The sequence below is a fragment of the Dufourea novaeangliae genome, unplaced genomic scaffold (genome assembly GCF_001272555.1).
Source record: "Dufourea novaeangliae isolate 0120121106 unplaced genomic scaffold, ASM127255v1 scaffold193, whole genome shotgun sequence".
Lineage (NCBI taxonomy): Eukaryota > Metazoa > Arthropoda > Insecta > Hymenoptera > Halictidae > Dufourea > Dufourea novaeangliae.
The window spans coordinates 244,738-263,582 of record NW_015374074.1 but is presented as its reverse complement, the minus strand read 5'-3'; the positions used below and the strand labels follow the sequence as shown (position 1 = coordinate 263,582).

General features: G+C 32.3%; 1 protein-coding gene across 1 annotated transcript in view; it reads right to left on the bottom strand.

Moving 5' to 3' along the window:
- The window catches only part of LOC107190469, a 52,699-nt gene that overhangs the window by 32,742 nt on the left and 1,112 nt on the right, over window positions 1–18,845 (bottom strand). Inside the window, exon 2 of the mRNA XM_015579274.1 lies at window positions 13,984–14,133. Within this exon, the coding sequence (XP_015434760.1) occupies window positions 13,984–14,133 (150 nt within the window). The remainder of the gene's footprint in view (window positions 1–13,983; window positions 14,134–18,845) is intronic.

Genomic DNA, 18,845 nt, shown 5'->3' with positions numbered 1-18,845 from the left:
GAAGACGAAGATGAGATAAAACAAATAAACGTTTTGCATCAATTGATACGTTTCGGTAAATGTTTTACCAGGTTCCAAACAGAATTTAACGTTGGCCCTTTGTTCCAAGCTCACTTTCAATCCGTGTACAAAAAGTATTGTCTCTTTGGGTGCTATAATTCGGCTTGTAGTGATCGAAAAATTGTAAAACATTGACACAATGTCACTGAAGAATGTATTTTTCGACGACATTTTCGTGTAGATACCGCCAAATAGTTTTTTCTATTTTTAAAAAATTCGAAAAAGTTCTTGCTCCAAAACAAACACAATAAAAGCAGTGCTCAGAAAATTAAAAATAAACAAAAATTTTTTATTGAAGTGACAACAAGGACACCTTTGTAAGTGCATAATGGGACAAAGGAGTACAATTTACGTGTACGCCTTCAGAATGCCATACTCAATAGTGATGAACTTAAAATATTAAACATTCAAAATAGTTATATGACCTGTTTCTCATTCAACGTCTTTCTTTTTATTGATGAAGGTTTTTCGAACATTTTTTTTTGTTTAAGAATATTTGGTTGTACAACGTTTGTATTACAATCTCAATAAATCTACTACAGAAACATCCTTATGGAATTTCTATGGTTTTAGATAAATACGCACTTTAATACTACAGGAAACCACGTTTGTATTACGTTAAATTTAATAATAGAAATAGTAGTATTAAATTTTAACATCTGTGAAACTTATAAATAAAAGATAAAGGAGTTGATGTAGCTACGAGATAGTGATATCGAGGTCGTTTCGAGGTACTATTTAAGATAACAATAAAATGTATTATGTTGTATACAAGTGCATTAAAAGACAGACATGTAAGCCAAATTCAGATATAAACTTTATAAAGATGCATGTAAGTTTCTGCTAAAAAAATACTATTTAACGACAACAGCATTCGGCGAAAAAATGGCAGCTAAACCTATCTTTGAATAGTCATCTTCAAATTCAATATAATAATTATATAATGAATATAACATAAATGTAACACTTCTTTTTCACTGAGAAACCCGTATAGAGTCTATTTAATCTTACTTTGTCTAATAAAATGCGTATCATGTTCGCTACAGATAATATCAAGTGCCAGTAATAGACGATCATGTCATGTGCAACACTTTAATAATTTCTGTTGTCGTTGAAGATACAAAAAAGGTGTTGTTCTAAAAATCATTATGTTTGTGTAAACAGAAAGCTCCTAACACCGTGGAGAAATAATGTCTAAGAGATCAACTGCCAACGCAATTAACATTTCAGAGACACAATTAGTGCAAGACATTGAACGAGTTTCCATTGCGTGTAGCCATCTACCCGACAATTACAGGAAGGTTATTCCTCGACACTTCGAAATTCGAGGAAACAATTTTTTTTTTGCACAGATTTATTAATCGCCATGTGAAGCTCTCTCGTAAGCAGCCTCGAGACCCGATAATGAGTTCACATTCAGCCATTCAGCGGTCGCTTAAGAGTCGCGGGGACTCTATTCAACCGGCTCCTACCCCGAGGAAATGGTTAGCAATTCCACACGGACATTTTTCTCTCCCTTTCGTTCGGAAAACAAGCCCAGTCGGCGACCTTAAAAATTTATAGAGCGGTGTCTCTGCGGGAAGCAATGACTCGTTAGGTCTTTAAGACCAAACCGTCTCATTAGTTGCTTCTTTTTATCTCATTTTTTCGCTCCCGTCCCTCTTCCATTCGCCGTAAACAACAATAATATATAAACAGTCGGCTATTTCTATCGAGTACCCCTTATTTCGAGTGACATACGAGCCATTCGTTTGGTAAGTGATTAACTCCCAAAAAAATAAGAAAATGTACAAAGTTACGCACCAATTAAATGCTTTGGTACAGTAAATTTGAAAAACTTCAGAAAATTGAGTTAATCCCTTAGGCCTGTGAACGGCTCGTATGTAGCTACATTGAATGTTGTAAACGTGCGAATTAATTAAACGTTCTAGAGATATATGTAATTAAACTTTAAAATTTTTATTAGAGTATTAATTAATGAAAAGTAATGCAATTAAAACCAAGTTTTTCTCTAAAGGTGTAGTAACATGTCCTTCAAACGTACTGAAAACAGAAGTCACGATTTAAAAATAATGTTTGTCTGTCGTATGAGTTTTAAAGAATTGATTTATGTACCCTCCATAAGTGGGGTAAAATCTTAAACAACTGTTTGTTTATTAAATTAAATATAATTGCTTATTAAGTTTACAACTTGATTATATGTTGCTTAATTAAAAAATACGATATTAAATGGAAAAATAAACAAAAAATTTAATTTTTTTTAAAAGTTTTATTCTATAAGTTAGAATGTACATAAGGCTATGTGCCCTTTTTCCATCAATGACCTCACTATACTGTGGATGTTTATTTATATTAACTTGGAAAATACAATAAAATAAACATTTTAATAAAATGTAATATTATTTATGAATTATTACTATAGTAGTAAAGTCTCTAGTACAGAATTCAAAATTCCGTTCCGTTTTAACTTATATGTATGTAAATATTTTTATCTGAAATTGTGAACTTCCATAAACTTCCGCAGTATAGTAATAACATTATCGTTCAAAATTTTGGTATCTATTCTAACAAACATAACTTAATATGGATCTGTATTTAATATTTTTAGTGATAGCTTTCTTTCCTGGTACAGAGTAATCAATTACAAACCATGTAAACAACGTATAACTTTCCATTGGGTCGATAGAATAAAAAGTATAACCATTATAACATTTCTGAATTAGTTAATAATAGAGAAATATAAGGATGTATCTATATTTCTTGTATTTATCTCAATTTCAATTATAATTACGCCATGAAAAGGCCTGTAATTCTATTTAATAAATTACTTTTTAACATCGTTTAAACAGTTTTATAACATTGGAAAAAAGATCTTTTGATGAACTTTATACTATGCTTTGTTTCGTTTGGAACCATATAACATGATCGGTACTTATTTTATTAATATTGTTGCAGGAGAAAAGACTAGAACGTCACATTTTTACTGAAAAGTTTTGCAAGTATTTATGTATTTTTTTATTAAAACTCGAAATTGACGACGTGTCCAAGTAAATGACCCCGAACTTCTGTGCGGTAGTGTAAATGACATAGCATTAACTGAACAAAATTGTAGAAAAGAAGGTGGTAGTATGTAAGTCTGCCGCGAAATTGGAATCCCACGATAAAAAAAATAATTTACGTGCTATCTGTTACACCACAGCTCAAGAATATGCAATTTAAGTATACAAAAAACATATTTGTATCATATGCAAAAGTTTTCTATTAACTACTTTGAATATTAGTCATTTCCAGTCGTTCAATTGTAGGCGATTTTGGTGGTATATTCTGTAGCGTACACAGCTAGGTAGTTGGCTGTGGAGCGTCCGCGCACGGTTGCTGGTCATTTTTGCCCTCGAGCCGATGAGCTCAAGGTTTCGGGGGTAATAAAATGGTTTGCAGCTGTGCGCGGGGATTCCCGAATTGACAGGAAAATTTCCGTTTAAGTGGTCGGGGGAACTTTCTCTTTTAAGGGTTTTCTTCCTCCCCTGAAAAGACAGCGTGTGCTGGCTGGAGGTATTCGGTTACAAGCACTCGCCTAGTAAAGACATCGACCGAGTCATTCGTTACCCTTAACGCTAGGGCTAATATTTCCTGATTGTTGTTGGGAAATCAACAGCATTAATTCCTTTTGGAATTTGTTTGTATATATAGTGTGTAGTGTAAATAAACTTTAGTATAGTTATAGCGAGTACTGATTAATACAATTCCCCACGTCACCACCTCAATTCAATGTAGTCTTTAAATAGTTTTATTTTAAAACAATGAAATGAACTAAGGTCTTGCACTGATATTGATACATATTACCTGCATTAATGATATTATCTGTTTCCACAAAACTATAGCAATCATATCGTCGGTATGCTAAAACAGTGACTCAACTAAAAAAAGTAAATTTGTCAGGAAATCGGTTTGAAATTACAGAGTCCTCGTGATTATCGACTCTTTGTTGATATGCGATTATTGTCCAGACGTCATCCCCACCACTGGGAGGGGAGGCCGTGGAACTCGACAACCGCATACTTTGTTGCCGCAGCGCGTCGAGACTGCTTCCCGTACACAAGCCGAGGACTGAACATTGGGAGTTCACAAAAAAGTTACATTCCCGAGTGTCGGTGAGACAATAATCAGAAGCGTTTCGCCTGGTCCACGATTATCGTCCACTCACGGATCCGAGTTAGGGACGATAATCGAGAGGAGTCTGTATTGTGGTAGGAAAGTATTGTTTACTTAACCATTTAGCAATGCAAAAATTCTTTTTCATTTACAGTTTAGCCAGTTTCGGTTTTGAAGGACTCAAATAAAAATTGTTTACATGTATTACTTACTATTCAAAAAAGGGTTAAAACAGTTCTATTTTAATCTATATTAAGAAAACGCTCCGTATAAATGAAGCACAGTTTGTGTATCATACAGTGTGTCCCACGTACTCCGTCCGCCTGAAGTATCTTCGTTGTTTCAAACACTATGGGAAATTTTACTAATGAAAGTTGTACGATTTAAAGCAATACATAATATGGTAGTAATAGTTCCTTGACAGGTGAATGCGTGGAGGAGATATAGAATGTCCAACTTTTCATGCTTGATTTCGATAGAATAGCAAATTCTAATTATAAAAGTACTAAAATTTACCGTTTCTAAGATATTTAACTTTGTTCATCTTATTACTTTCATTCAATGTCATATGAACAACGTCAAATATCTCAGAAACGGTAAGTTCTAGGATAAATGTACTTTTTCTTAACGTCGTAGGTACTTTTATACTCAGAATTCGCTTCAAACATAAAGATATGGGCATTCCATTTACAAAAACAACATTGACCTCTATATCTCTTCTATGTATACACCTGTCAAGAAATCATTATTTCCATATTATGTATTTCTTTAAATCCTACAACTTTGATTAATAACATTCGCATGTTGTTTGAAATAACGAAAACATTTCAGATGGACAGAATTTGTGGGACACACTGTATATACAATACTTGTGTATAAAGCGAAGGTATTCGGAAACTGGTTGAAAACACGTTACCGTTTCAGAAATGTATTCCATATACATACGTAACTAGATGTAAAACAGCCGGTTGTAAAACAGCTTGATGGTTTAAGTGTTACCGGACCAGAAGCGGTAACAGTCGAGCGACATTATGAAGAATCATCGCAGCATCCTCTCTCCCAGGTTAATCCTTTCGCTACGGTTCATTCATAAAAACGAACGATTACAGATAGTTAAAGAACGAGCGTGTGATTGCCATACAAACCAGTATTCCTCTCACGAAATCGATAACGAATGACAACTTTCGTGGGTAATAATTTAACTCGCTACTCTTTCAAGAAATCGTTTAAGCTATACCTGTATAATAGCGAGGAAACGATCTCTTCGGAGCGCGATTTGAATAATTTTGAAAAGTTATCTTATCTCTTTAAAACGACTGAATAAAATTAATTTACATTATGTGGCTAACAAGGCGTGGAATGATTTATCGTTACAACGTGGAAGATTTTAAATTAATTGACTTTGTAATACGTCACATTCGATGCTATTTATTTCCGATGGAAGAATATTTTCTGTTTGATAATGCGTTAATAATTCGCCATGGATTCGGACGGTTTCAAAGAGGAAATGTAATTGAGGAATATTATAATAAACAAGAGTGTTTCCACGAAGTTGAATTGAAGAACATAGGTATTTAAAATAGATGCCCTGATAACCAGTTATGTACAAGTTTCGAGGAAATTGCCAGCCAATAATGACAAAAGTTGCCTAGAAAACCATAGCCACCGGTTTTCACATTCGGTTTAGGTTTTGCAGGCAACGTCTGCTGACAAAATGGTGAAGCTAATTGGCAGCATGTCGTGCAACATAACCTGTGTCAAATTGGGGACAAAAACGGAACAGAGTCTGCGCGAGCCATTTTACTACCTATGTTGGTGTGAATGTGCGCGCATATTGTTCATGAGCACATCTTGCATCTTTGTAGCCATAACTCCATAACAGGCATTGGACAAAATTTGGATTTGCAGGTTTGGCTGACTGGGTGATTCTAGTGTAAATAAAATATTTCTTCCAACATTAGCTCCTCATGTGAATAATATTTTAATATATTTCTAAGTAAGTTGAATATATATTTAAGTTTATATGTAAATAATATTTCATTTCCAATATTTATTTACTATTTTATTTATAATAACATTCTCTAAAAAGAATACAATGTGTGAATGCAAGTATAAATACTTGAAATAATAGCTAATGATTACTGAGCAGGAGAAATAAAGAAGGGGAGGACTAGATAGAGATAAGGAAGAAGTAGAGAACAATTATGTGTATAGATACATAGGAGGTCGTATAATGCCGTAGGACAATTATTAATAAATTTGAAAAAGTAGCTAATGATTACTTCAGCAAGATTAGTTTGTTAGAAAATACAATCAGAAAGTATTTCGTACAAGAAAAACGTGAAAATTGTAAGTTAGTATTTTTTAATACTTCTAGTACCTACCACACTCTTCTTTATATATTTCATTTCAATACAGTCTTTCCTAATATATTTTTTTCATATCTTGCTTGTACATCTCTGTACATACAGTGTTGAACCTAATAGAAGTTTCAAATAATTAAATAACAAAATTTGTATACTCAACTCTCCACAACTCTCCCTAGCATTAAGAACCTGCCTACACATTGGTAATACCGGAAGTGAATCTAGTAGAACATAAGAAGATCCTAGAAAAACAAGAGAAAGGAACTGACAGACTGAATTACAAGATTGAAAGTATTTCACAAGAGTTATAGACAAGATAATATTCGAAAACATTAGAATAATCGGTAAGTAGTAAATTACACAACATTCACGACAATCGACCCACCATTTCAGTTAATCGAAAAGTTAATGCTCAATACAGACCAAAATTTAAGACTTCAAAACTCAATAAAAAACTTACAGAAATGATTAACTAAAAAATGATTTAAAAATCGTTCATAACACACAATATACGTTGTCTATACAATCCCAATTACTTTACCTACTTTCTATACAAAACAATGCATTTTCATAAACATCCGCAATCTAGGAATTAAACATACGTGCTATGCTTTTGCCATTTTGCGAGCCATCATACTCTTCCCACCTCAACTACTACAAATTTCGTATTGTGTGAATAAAAATGTTATATTTTGTGCTGGTTGAATTCCACTTAATATCGCCTATAATATAACGGGCAACAATTACCTGATTCTATTTAAAAAACTGAAGGTGACCTTGGGTTCACTATGAAAACTGTGTATTTTCAAATTGTTTGTCACTGTTATACGTTGCCCACTTAAAACAGATAAATTTTAGTCAATAATTTCTTTTTGTGACTGTCGCAAACGGTTGGAAAATCGCGGATACCGTTAGAGTGAACATCCGGTATATTATAGGAGTTAATAGTTAGACACTTCTAGTGTCAGAGATCACGGTCTTTTTCTAATGGAAGACATATACCCACAATCTTTCGACATGTACAGGTTGTCAAGAAATTACATGTCGCGACTACCATATCTGGATTTTACACCTTCGATTTGTTGGAGATACAGGTAAGAACATTGCCGCAAAATTCACCTTGACCTTAGATTTGAAGGTCAAATTGGTTTATCGTTACATTATATTCTACTCATCGTAAAGATAAAAAGTCTGAAAGGAACTATAGGTCGGAACTCAATCGTTCCTTTGAAAAATTATGTTGAAGTTTCCTTCATTTTCAAACTGCTTTTATTTGTAATATATGAAATCTCGCAGTCAGATACAACTCAGTTATCATGTTATTGGCGATACAGCAGGGAATTTGCATCTTTTACTCGAAAACTTTGAATAAAACTTCGAATAACTTTCGGCAACGTGCTTATTCGAACTATCGAACGCCGAACGTCAACGATCTGGAGTTGACACTGGGCATTTGAAGAAGTAAAACGCATTTCTCGACCAGGCACAAACGGGGTTGGTCAAAACGTCGTCCAAATACATTGTTGCACTTTAAACGCCGATTGTCAACTCCAGATCGTTGACTCGGCGTTCGACGGTACAAACGACCGCGCTGCCGAAAGTTATTCAAAATTTTATTCGAAGCCATCGAATAAAAGATGACAAATCCCTGCTGCTTCGCCAAGCATGACATTTGAGTCGTATCTGACTGCAAGATTTAATATATATGTATATTACAAATAAAAGTATGTATGAGCGTTCAACATCATTTTTCAAGGGAACGGTTAAGTTCCAACCCATGGTTCCTTTCAGACTTGTTATCTTCACGATGAGTAGAATATATAGCAACGATAAAAAAATGTGACCTTCAAATCCAAGGTCAAGGTCAATTTGGCGGCAACATTCTTATCTGTATCTCCATGACATCGAAGGTGTAGAATCCGGCTGTGATAGCCGCGACATGTAATTTCTTGACACCCTGTACATTGAATCTTCAATAACCATCATGGTGGGTTCTAACGAGAGATACGAAAGACGATCCCGAAAAAAAACAGTGGCGAAAAGGTCGATGATACGCAAACTTGATCTTACATCTGGCACAGGCGAGATACCGAGCAATTAAATAACTGTATAACTGGCGACGTACATTCTCCCCCAACACAAGCTTGTATCAAGTGCTCGTCTTGTTTCTCCTGTTTCTCGTGCTCTTTTCCTCGTTTCCTTTCCGCGCTCAAGGAGAACGCATTCCTCCCGATCGTTCCATTCGACGCGCGGCTCACGCGATACCGTTAACCAAAATCGACGTACACCAACCCGATTTGTCGAGCAAACGGTGAAATCAAACGGCATCGATCGAATTGTAGGGAACGACGCCCATGAATGCTTATCCTTGATGTAACTGATTGAAGGCATGTGGTGATTCCAAATTTGGTGGTCGTATGAAGATTAAAATATTTTAACACTAGAACCATTGAATGTAATCAAATTAAATTGTATTATATAATAATATACATAATGTACAGGGTGTTTCATGTAAGTGTCGCCACGAAATGTCAGGATTTTTCCTTGAATTTAAAAAAAATGTAATTCACACTAGACTAACTACACAATTCAAAAGACTTATCAGTACTATATGCAAAATAACATTTTGCAAAGTTAGTTGTAAAGGCAGATGTGAAGATTGAATTTTCTTTCATTTTTTTAGGATTTTATTATGACAAGAATAAGACGGAAAATGTATCAGATCTGATGTTAGTTTTATCATTTATCATATTTCACATAATCGTATATGCTATAAATGTATGTAATCTGCAGTCTTTTGCAACTTTTATTACGATATGAAAGTGAAGAAATTAATTAATTTATAAATTTGTAAATTTTCAAAAGCTTGTCATGTTTATCGACAGATTGAAATAGATATTCGTTTATGATCGGTAGTTTTAGTGTTAAACTAACTAACATAATGTTTTGTAAAGTTAAAGGAAAGTCCTGAAATCTCGTGGCGACATTTACGTGGGATACTCTGTATAGTCCTACAATTTAAGATCATATACAGTAAATCCTCGATGAGTGCTCGAAGGCTCCTCCACACTGACAAAGAGAGGTCCCCAAGTGTAAGGCGGACTTTTTAATGAGATTTAGCACAGTACCTTGCAATTCTGAAGCTAATGATATTTGTTGCAGCCGTATGTGGCCATTAGTTTATGAAATATTTAATGTTCAATGTCGAGTAGCTTTCGAACATTCATCACGGATTTATTGTAGTATAACATGAAATGTATAAATAAATTAAAAGCCAACATAAAATCTTGTAAAAATAGTATTATAATTTCAGTAATCGTAAAATAACAGATCTGTAATCTCTCATTTGACGACTTTGGTAGTTCTAGTTTTAAGTTTAATTATTTGAAAAACAACTTCTTGATTCTACGAAAAAGGTTTTTTATACAGCTGGATAACTAGAATTCTTATATGACAAGTGGTCTAGATTCAAAGCATTCTCAACTATCGTTAAACTACTTACTGCAAAATGAAAAATATTAACAATAATATGTTTTTTTCCTTCGTTTTTGTCACCTACTAAGAAAAAACAGAAGATATTGATTTTTCAACGTTGACATTGAAAAATTGCAAGAACAAAATTATAATAGGTACTTCACATGCCAACTAATCAGCTAAGTTCAGCAGCAAATTACAGAATGGACAATGAAAAAAAATGATTAAATTTTTATAAATCTGAAAACTATTAGCAAACTAGTCTTGAAAATAACATTCTAATACTGTTTTATAATGTCCTGTAGAAATAAAATAATTCCAAGCGTATATGTTTTGAAAAAAGAAACAAAAAATCTTTCGAAAAGTTGAATACCTTTGATAATAATAAGGTATATTGACTAGAATAAAAAAGGAATGTGTATTAATTTAATTTAAATTTGAAAAGATTAGAGAGCAATTATGTCCTAATTCCTAAATAAGAAGTATAATATCTACTGTCACTTTCTTTTAATATAATTACAATATTTTCCAATAAACACTATTTCAATGAGATACGTGATATATGTAAATTGAAAAAAGTCACAAGTAAGCAATTTTCATTTTCATGTCCCGTATCATTTATTACTAGAATGCGGAATTCTTTTATTGTATTTCACGAAGCATCTTATAGGCTACAAATGCATAAAATCCGCAGTCTATTTATCACCTTTCACAGGATAACTGCATACTTAATGACAAAATTATCTATTGTCCTATATCACACATTTATTCGCGTGTACTATTTTCTCGCTGAATGAACACTTTCATTCGCATACGAATGTATACAGTACGTTAAAAGTGTTCAGCGGGAATGTGGTAAAATCTTTGAGTGACTTCAGTCTACCGATATTAATGGTACAGTTCATCGCGTAGCAAAGTTTCAAACACGATATCCATGAATGTTCATGTGAAATGAATCACGTGAAATGGAACGTGGTACGTAGGTACTTCCACACAGAAGACTTAGAAATTTGCGTTTGACGGTATATACATGGTATACGTTGAAGCAGTCAGCACAGATAATGGACATTTTTATGTTAATATCTAGTTAAAAAAATCCATGGAACTGCTATGTACATATAGACAATCTTTTGTTTTGTTACATTTTCGATCATTAAACTTCGGGAAACCGGGTGTAAAAAAACATTTAACATTTAAACATGTAGATGAAATAAATTGAAAAAGTTAGTTTCATCTGAACTGTGTTACGAATTTCAAAGCAACATAGGCGAATGAATATAAAAGCTAACTTTTGTGTAAATATGTTAAAAGTAATTAATATTTTATTCATTTATTAGTCAATTACAGTACAATATCTAAACTACAAATTTGCAATTATGATATGTGATGATATTATGTATAAAAATCAATTAAATCAATATTAAAGTATTGCGTGTAGGTAGGTATTTGAGCGAGCGATTAAAAATTACAACGAATCAAACTGAATTAAGATATTGGTAGGTAATAAGTAAACTGTCGACGACATAGAGTTGAGTTTTATCAGTTGCACGTATCGTAATGTTCGTGAAAGTTTGTTACGAGTTTATATTGCATTTGCAAATAATTTTATTGTATTTATGGTTCATAATATGTAAAAACATCGACAATTTTATTATTTCAAATAATATTGCAAATAACATAAAAATTTACACAATCTGCGTGTTGTGATTGCTACATAGCACGAGCTTTAGGCCAAAATTAAATATCTGGCATCTGATTTTAAATTCTCTTTGATCCGTAATTTTTCTCTGAACGAACACTTTAAATTTTTGTTAGTGGAATATTTTTAATTCGTGTAATTGTAACTTTTCCAAAACACTTAGGAAATCATTCGCATTACTAACATTTACAAATGGCTTCCAGCTCATACAGGATTGATTTTTCGATCCATGTTCATTAACAATTTTTTACACAGCTGAATGAGTATTATTTACAATAAAAATGTATGTATATCAAATTATATTATCAACTTAAAAAATATAATTTATTACTGTACGAAATATGATATTCGATAATCTAATAAATTGCTACATTAAAAATTGAATGAAATTGATTGTCTAACATTTGAATAATTAAAAATGTTTTAAATTTTTATGAACGTTATGAGTCATTTTACATTCGTATTGCAACAATTTTGCACATTTTTTTAGTAAGAATATCGGATGAGTAAAAAGTGGTACTACATAGTAGGAAACAAAACCTGGAACATTGTAAAAAAGTAATTTATTTTCATCGGAAGAACACTAATTAGGAAAACATTGGTGGAAAGAGAGACATCCTGAACATATTATTAAGGAAACCGCATTTTCAGTTGATCTTGAATAGAATTTCAGTAAACATTACGTTCGTTTATGTAATTAATGTTTTTATAAAGGAAATAAACTAATTTCTCGTAACCAATGAAAGGTTTTATCTTAATTTCGTACCGACACCATTTTTGCAGTTATTTTACCTTTCTAAATATTTCTACTGATCAAACATTTAGAAAATTTGTATATTACCAAATTACATTAATTCATTTTACGTTATTGAGAAAATAGTATTATAATCCTATATCCATTATTATAAGTCTTCAAAGAAATTCTTTTAGGGATAATGTTGTACATCGTAAAACTAATATTTAAGCTTGTGTATCTCCAAACACGCCAACAAATGAAAATTCAACACACTCATTGAAAAAAGAAATAAATACGGTTGCGATCTCTGCATTACTACAGGTAAATGCCAATTCAGTTCAAAATACGGTACACCTGTTTTAAAATTACAATTGAATTCTTTAAATACCAGTGACTATTCCGTATACGAAGTGACGCAAGGTCTTAATAAAAAAAGGAACAAGTCAATACCAAAAGAACTATTAATTACAAAAGTATGTTCATTAAATTTTTTCAATCCTTAGTATAAGTTTCATTTACTTAAGTTTATTTCTGTCGTTCTACAACACCCTGTACTGTTCTCCTTAGTTAAAAATATTCCAAACTGACAAATTATCGTTTCTCAAGATTTTTCGAAATATTTGGAGCTCCACATGTTTTTACATAAACTTTAATTAAATTATATAATATACTTTTTAAATACAGTTAGATTGTCCTGTGTGTTTAGTTCTAGAGACAATCTAATTTATTTGTCCTAACTGTTTTCCAGATAATTGTAATACTACTTTATATTGTCCTAGATAAAATCCATTACTAACTTACATAGCACTAAATTCTCACTTGAACTAACAATAAGTAAAAATATTTAAATTGTCCATGCTTCAATTATCTATGTTTTACTCTCGTGTAAATAAAAAGTGATTTAAAAATGAAAAACCGTTTCGTAGATTAAACTATTCCATCTCATTTTATTTAAAATGTTAAAATCTGAAGCATTCAATTAATTGCTAAAAAATTATCTAGGCTATTACGAGATAATACCTCAAATGTTTCAATTTCATAACGAAAAAAAAGGACGGTGTAAAAGAAAATTATAAAACATAATTTTTCTCGGATGTTTTTTTCCCCTAATTCTTGTACGTCCCATCTACTTCGGAAGATTATTATTAGCGACGACAATGTTCAATTATGTCACACTTGTAAGTAATTCTATTTCTTTGAGTTATTGAATCAGTAGACGTATTTTTTTATGGTTGGAGAAGTTCTCTTTTAAATTATAGTTTATGTTTGAAAATATTAATTAGCACAATTATTAACCTGAAGAGGGCAACGTACCTGATATAGTACATGAAAATACGCCAATCAATCGATGCTCTCAATATCAAACACGAATTTTTGGAAATTTGAAAAACCACGTGCACGCGCCGATCGTTCATTTCCCGACTCGAAATTCTCCGTGAGGAATCTATGAAACGTTCACGCATCGAATGAATTGAGGATAACAGTCTTGTACTTACATATGCAACACACGCCAAAGCCGAGCGCGCACGGTCCATGGGATTTTCCTCGTTGAATACGGCATTCATACGTGTTCATGCATAGTCCTCGTCGCCGTTTGTCCTGGGACAGACACTCCACTTCCACGGGGGTTGGAAAGAAATTCAGAACTGCAAACGATCGGAAATAAAAACTCGATGATAACTATGTTCCGTCCAACGAGACGAGTCAGTAAAAATAACCAAAACATTCGCTATTGTCCTACCTAAATGCTCAACACCTTTTGTTTACAATTACTGACTCGACTCACTGGATGAAGTATATACTGCAAATGTTATACATTTATAATATTTCTAATTGTCTGAAACTCAGTATAACAAAATGTTTAATTAAATTCAATCAGGTTTTTATTTTACTTGAAATCCGATAGAACTCTTAGCAGAGCAAACCATTTTTATTTCAGTTCAAGTTTTTACAAACTGGTCTACAAAAATTTATATTTACACAAACGTCCACAGTCTAATGATAGCCGAATGAGGCAACTACGTCGAAATACGTTATACTTGTGTTTCATCTTCAACTCCAAAAAGAATCATTCGAAAGTAGTCATTATACATATATCGCAATACTAATCGTCGCAATTTGACTTGTGCAGTACTGTTCGCTTGAATAGCCTCAGATAAAGATATTGTACGAGGTCTGTCAGAAAAGTAACGGGACTGATAGCGTAGAAATTTGTATTGTCGACTTATCTACAAATCAACATTATCCCCTTCAAAACAGTTTGATTAAGAAGCCACAAGCTGCTGAAGAGGTTGTTTCCATTTCTTGAAACAGTACTCGAAATTTTTAATCGGAACTACTTTCAGATTCTCGGTCACAACCGATTGGATGTTGTCCAGAGTTCCAAAATGAGGACATCGAAGTGGGTTTATTATTTTTGGGAAAAGAAAATGGTCATACTGAGTCATTGTCAGATCAGCGGAGTACGGATGCTCTGGTAGGGCAGGTGTACCATTTTTGGACAAAGACTCGTTTACAGAGAATTTTCTTGGTTGTATCATGACAACGCTCACTGTCACAATGTAAAAGATTTGTTTGCCAATAAGGATATTTCTGAGGTACCACAGCCCCCGTATTCCCCTGATCTGAGTCCACGTAACTTCTTCCTATTCCCAAAAATCAAAACCCATCTCAAGCGTCGTCAACTTCGAACTATGAAAAACATTTAATAGGTTGTGACAGACCAACTGAAAGCAGTCCCAGTTGAAAAATTCCAGCACTGTTTCAAAAAGTGGAAAGAACGTCAACAGCGATTTGTAGTTTCCCAAAGTTTCCCAACTAACTTGAAGGTGATAATGTTTATTTGTATGTAACTTAACAATACAAATTTCCACGCTATCAGTCCCGTTTCTTTTCTGATAACCTGCTTAGATTCGTTACAGAGGATCAATGAATGTCCATTAATGTTTCAACTGAACAGATAAATTATATTACATATTAAACGCGTGCTCACTCTTCTACGACTCGCACTATTCTGTTGTTTTTTTCTCTTGTTTTGTTACCCCCAGATATATTCAATCCAATCATCAATTCACATTTCGCTCACCCAACATACGCATCAGAATAATAAAATTTAATGCAAAATTGATATATGTAGTGGTATATTTGCCACAATATGTTAGTCTGAACCTGCACATGAATTGGACAGGCTAGCGATATATTGGGTTCTTGCACATGAAATGATCGTTTTATTACAGGCACTTGATATTACAGGATTGAACATTATACGAATTTTATTAGCGAAAGTAAGATTAAATAGACTCTATACACATATTTCTCATTGAAGTGCAAGTGTTACATTCATGTTATGTTTATTACATAATTATTATACCGAATTTGAAGATGACTCTTCAAAGACGTTTTTTAGCTGCCATATTTCCGCCGAATGTTGCCATTGCTAAACAGTATTTTTCAGCAGAAATAGAATAGGTGAATCTTTATAAAGTTTATTTATTAATTTAGCTTAATTGTCGAATTTATTGTTATGTTAGATAGCACCTTGAAATGCGAAGAATATATGTACTGTGTTATTTTATAAACAAGAAAAGAACTATGTTAATAATTATCATTCATAAATAGTAACTTCAAGTATACTTATCATTAAACGACCATTTCATGTGCAACGATCTAATAAATAGTATAATTTTGTCAGATGACAAAAAGTTCATATTATTGTAACGATCTGTGAAAAGAACGAATTCTTCCTCGTCGTTACTCATCTATTCGTTCTGTTATTAATATGAGATTCTAGTTTTTACTTTAGACGAGCAGATTTAGCAATCATGATGGAGAAATTAAATTCAAGAAAATATTTAAATATTCCTGAGATCATGTTTAGAAAGATCGAACACGGGACACTGAATTTTGAAACTTGCGAAAAGTAAAAACGAACATATCAAATATTAACCCATAATTAAAATACATACATCAAATCCTCTGTAATATTTGTATACTTTCCGATATCATCGTATTAATATTGCAACATAAACCGATAACCCTACACAAAGTAAATGTTCAAAGTATGGTGACATCGTTTAATTCAATAATTTTATATAACATTCTATTTTCTATTCTTATACATTGTATAACGAAGAATTCACTTCAGTTTTGTGGCTAGAACATAGGAAAATCCCCTGGTATTCAACGTGTTAATTAATAACAACTTCAACTGATTATTACAATATAGTTATCAATCGTTTGTTTTGATGAAGCTATTCGTGCAATATGTGCTCCAAAAAAATTTTTCTATGTTTTACTTATCAATTTTAAAAAATGTTTATTTTCAATAAAATATGTAATAAATACAATATACATAAAGAACATAGAAGCTTTTCCCTTTGGTATTACCACATGATCTATTAAAAATACAAATGAATCCATTCAAGCAAACAGTACTATATGTATAAATATTTCAAACAGTGATTCTATTAGAACATTCCATGTGTTCTACGATTTTTCTCACAGCTGAATGTATTAGGTTGTATCAATAAATAACCCACTATTTCTGAACGAAATAAAAAATCGCTTCTCTAAAAAATTAACTAATAATAATTTTCTAGCATTCTACATCATTTTTACTCAGTAAGAGGTCGCGAAGATATTTATCATTTAAAATATGTCGCTTTATTGTTAAAAAAAGTGGTAAATTACTTATTGGTATGTACATCGAATATATATTTATAATTCTACATGATCGTCGTTTATCTGTTTTATGTATTTTATCGTCCATGAATATTTAAATACTTGCGTCTCGAAAAGAGTTTAAAGTATATACCATATGAACCAATTCATCGCAGCTATGACTATCGTCTAATATTACACTTAATGTTGAATGATGAAAATAACATTTAACATCGAGTGATACAAATAAAACAGCAATAACTGAAGTTGGATGAAAATTGATACTCCGGAGATGCTCGAGAAGAATGACTTCAAGCATTTCTACGTCATATCTGCTTGTAGTTTCAGTCGTAGGACAATTGAAATATTATTTTCCAATACTTTTGCGGTACTTGAATGTATATACAGGATGGACCACTTAAATCAGATCACCTAAATATCTCCAGTACTTGTAGTTGTATGAATAAAATTCTCAGGACAAAGTTACACTATTTGAATTAATACATGTAATTAATTCTTAAGACATTTACAGGTCGCTGACATTCTTTTTAAATGGAAACCTATATTTTTGTTCCATATCCTTATAGAGCATAAAGAAATAAATTCAACGACCTAAACAACCACATCGTTCCGAATATTTTATCGCGAGATAATCATCTCAAAGTAATTAAAATTTCCTACGAATCCATATAACACAGCGATTTATATATTCTTATCCAAACGTAAACAAAACTGTTATTGTAATCCCTTTAGATGAAAATATCTCGAGATTAAATAACCGGAATGGTACGATTATTAAGGTCGTTGAATTTGTTTTTTATGTTCTGTAAGAATATAGAAAAAATAAAACAGGTTTCCATTTAAAAAATACCAGCGATCTTGACTGTCCTAAAAAATTACCTTGAAAAACCTTAGAAGTTTTTTCATACGGCGACAAATAACGTTGGTATTTAAGTGATCTCATTCAAGTGGTTGACCGTATACATATATTTCGTGGAGTATTTATCCTTAAATATTAATGAAAAGTATGAAGCTAAAACGATATAACAAATTTGTTTAGCAGTGCATCTGATTGAAAAGAAAATAGTAAACATAACAAAAACGTGTTAGTATTATAACGTTAACTACAGAGTGACGAATTGTAGCCAAAATAAATGATCCAAAATGTACGGTGCAGTATGCGATTACCAAATTCAGGAAAACGAATGACTGTAACAATCATCAGGAATCATTGCAAATACCAGAAGGAAGCAATACTTACAGAATAATGTAATACTATTATAATGTTAAATTTTTGTTTATTTCCAACGTTAGTTCTGCCACTTTAGAAATAAAAAAAATTAGACATTATAATAGTGTTAGAATATTTTGTATGTGATACGTTTATCTGGTTATGTTTTCCAAATATTTGATGATGCTAGGAATTATTAATGTTGGTTCTGTCACTTCAATAATTCAGAACATCATCAAATACCCAATATCAGGTTGGAAATTTATACACTGGTCTTCTGCAGCTGGGTCCGTACAGATCCATGCATAGCTGAACGAGGGTTAAAGATCTTGAACGTTTTCGTATCTTTAGTTGCTAGAAATAGAAGCGAGCCACGCAAGTATAATTTTAATTTAGCTGTTAGAGTCCGTAAAGTTTCAATATGAATGGGATGTGTTTATCGACGACGGTCTTGTAATTCATGAATAT